This window comes from Diaphorina citri, unplaced genomic scaffold, assembly GCF_000475195.1.
Source record: "Diaphorina citri unplaced genomic scaffold, Diaci psyllid genome assembly version 1.1 scaffold17427, whole genome shotgun sequence".
Taxonomy (NCBI): Eukaryota; Metazoa; Arthropoda; class Insecta; order Hemiptera; family Psyllidae; genus Diaphorina; species Diaphorina citri.
The window spans coordinates 1-1,036 of NW_007394782.1; the positions used below are offsets into that span (position 1 = coordinate 1).

Below are 1,036 nucleotides of genomic sequence, written 5' to 3' on the forward strand. Positions count from 1 at the left end.
AAAAAAACAACTGCGTAAAGTCTGACGTCACACATATTTGAACTCTTTTCATTAGAACGGAAAATAAAAATTGAATTTTCGACCTTATACAGTTATTTTTTCGGAGTTTTGACCTCGGATTTGGATTTTTCGCAACTTTTTACATAGGAATCGACCATTTATTTATAATTTTTACCCATTTGCAACTGCTCCAATGGTAGTAGTAAGATACAGGAGGATTAAATTATTCTCTTCAATGTCTTGAAGTTTCACGTCTCCCTCCACTTTTGTCCTCCTGGAAATATTTCAAAGCATAGAAGAATCCCTCGCCATGTTCCATTCCATGCAGTAAGTTCATATACCGATTGATTTTACTCAGTAGGTATGCTCGCTGTTCCGCATCACATGCCTTGAGTATCTCGATGAGAATGAGAGAAGCATTGGGATCTTTCATCATAACCATCAGACCTGCATCATCTGGAACACAGATCTCATCTATCATCCACACAAGTTGATCCTCTCTCGCCAGGGAAATACATTTGGATAGAATGGGGAAGCAGTGTTTCTTCTGAGCGAGGAAGATGAATACACCACGTAATGCTTGTATCACGTGGTACGTGTCACTGGTGTGTCCATTCTCCAGCAAAATATTGATGATCTTGTAACCACACGAGTCCGTGATGATGGTGGGCGCATTCGCCAAGATCTCATTGAATACAGGACCTGATAACTCCTGGGGGAGCTGCAGTAGGATCTTCTTGATCACCAGGATACCATCCATGTCTCGTAACAACTCCACCACATGTCCCACCACTTCCTGAATGATGAAACTGACATAGTTGACGCCCATTGTACTCAGACAAGCTTCTATGACATGTCTCCCATGAATATGTTTCGCTAGGAAGAGAGCGTGGCCTTTGAGTTCCTCCAGAACTTCCAGCTGTAATGGTAGAGGACACACTTCTATTGTTGTGACTACCACTTTGTATGCGTACTTGTGATGAGAGAGACCTTTGAAGCCGGGTCCCTTCGACTTGAGGACATTGATGAGGGCGTG

General features: G+C 42.6%; 1 protein-coding gene across 1 annotated transcript; it reads right to left on the reverse strand.

Moving 5' to 3' along the window:
• Nucleotides 1-75: 75 nt before the first annotated feature.
• On the reverse strand, nt 76-1,036 carry LOC103523219 (the record flags this gene model as incomplete). Its single annotated transcript, XM_008488281.3, is given in 1 exon segment — nt 76-1,036. A coding segment is annotated over 1 exon segment (804 nt), but the record flags the coding sequence as incomplete, so codon positions are not given.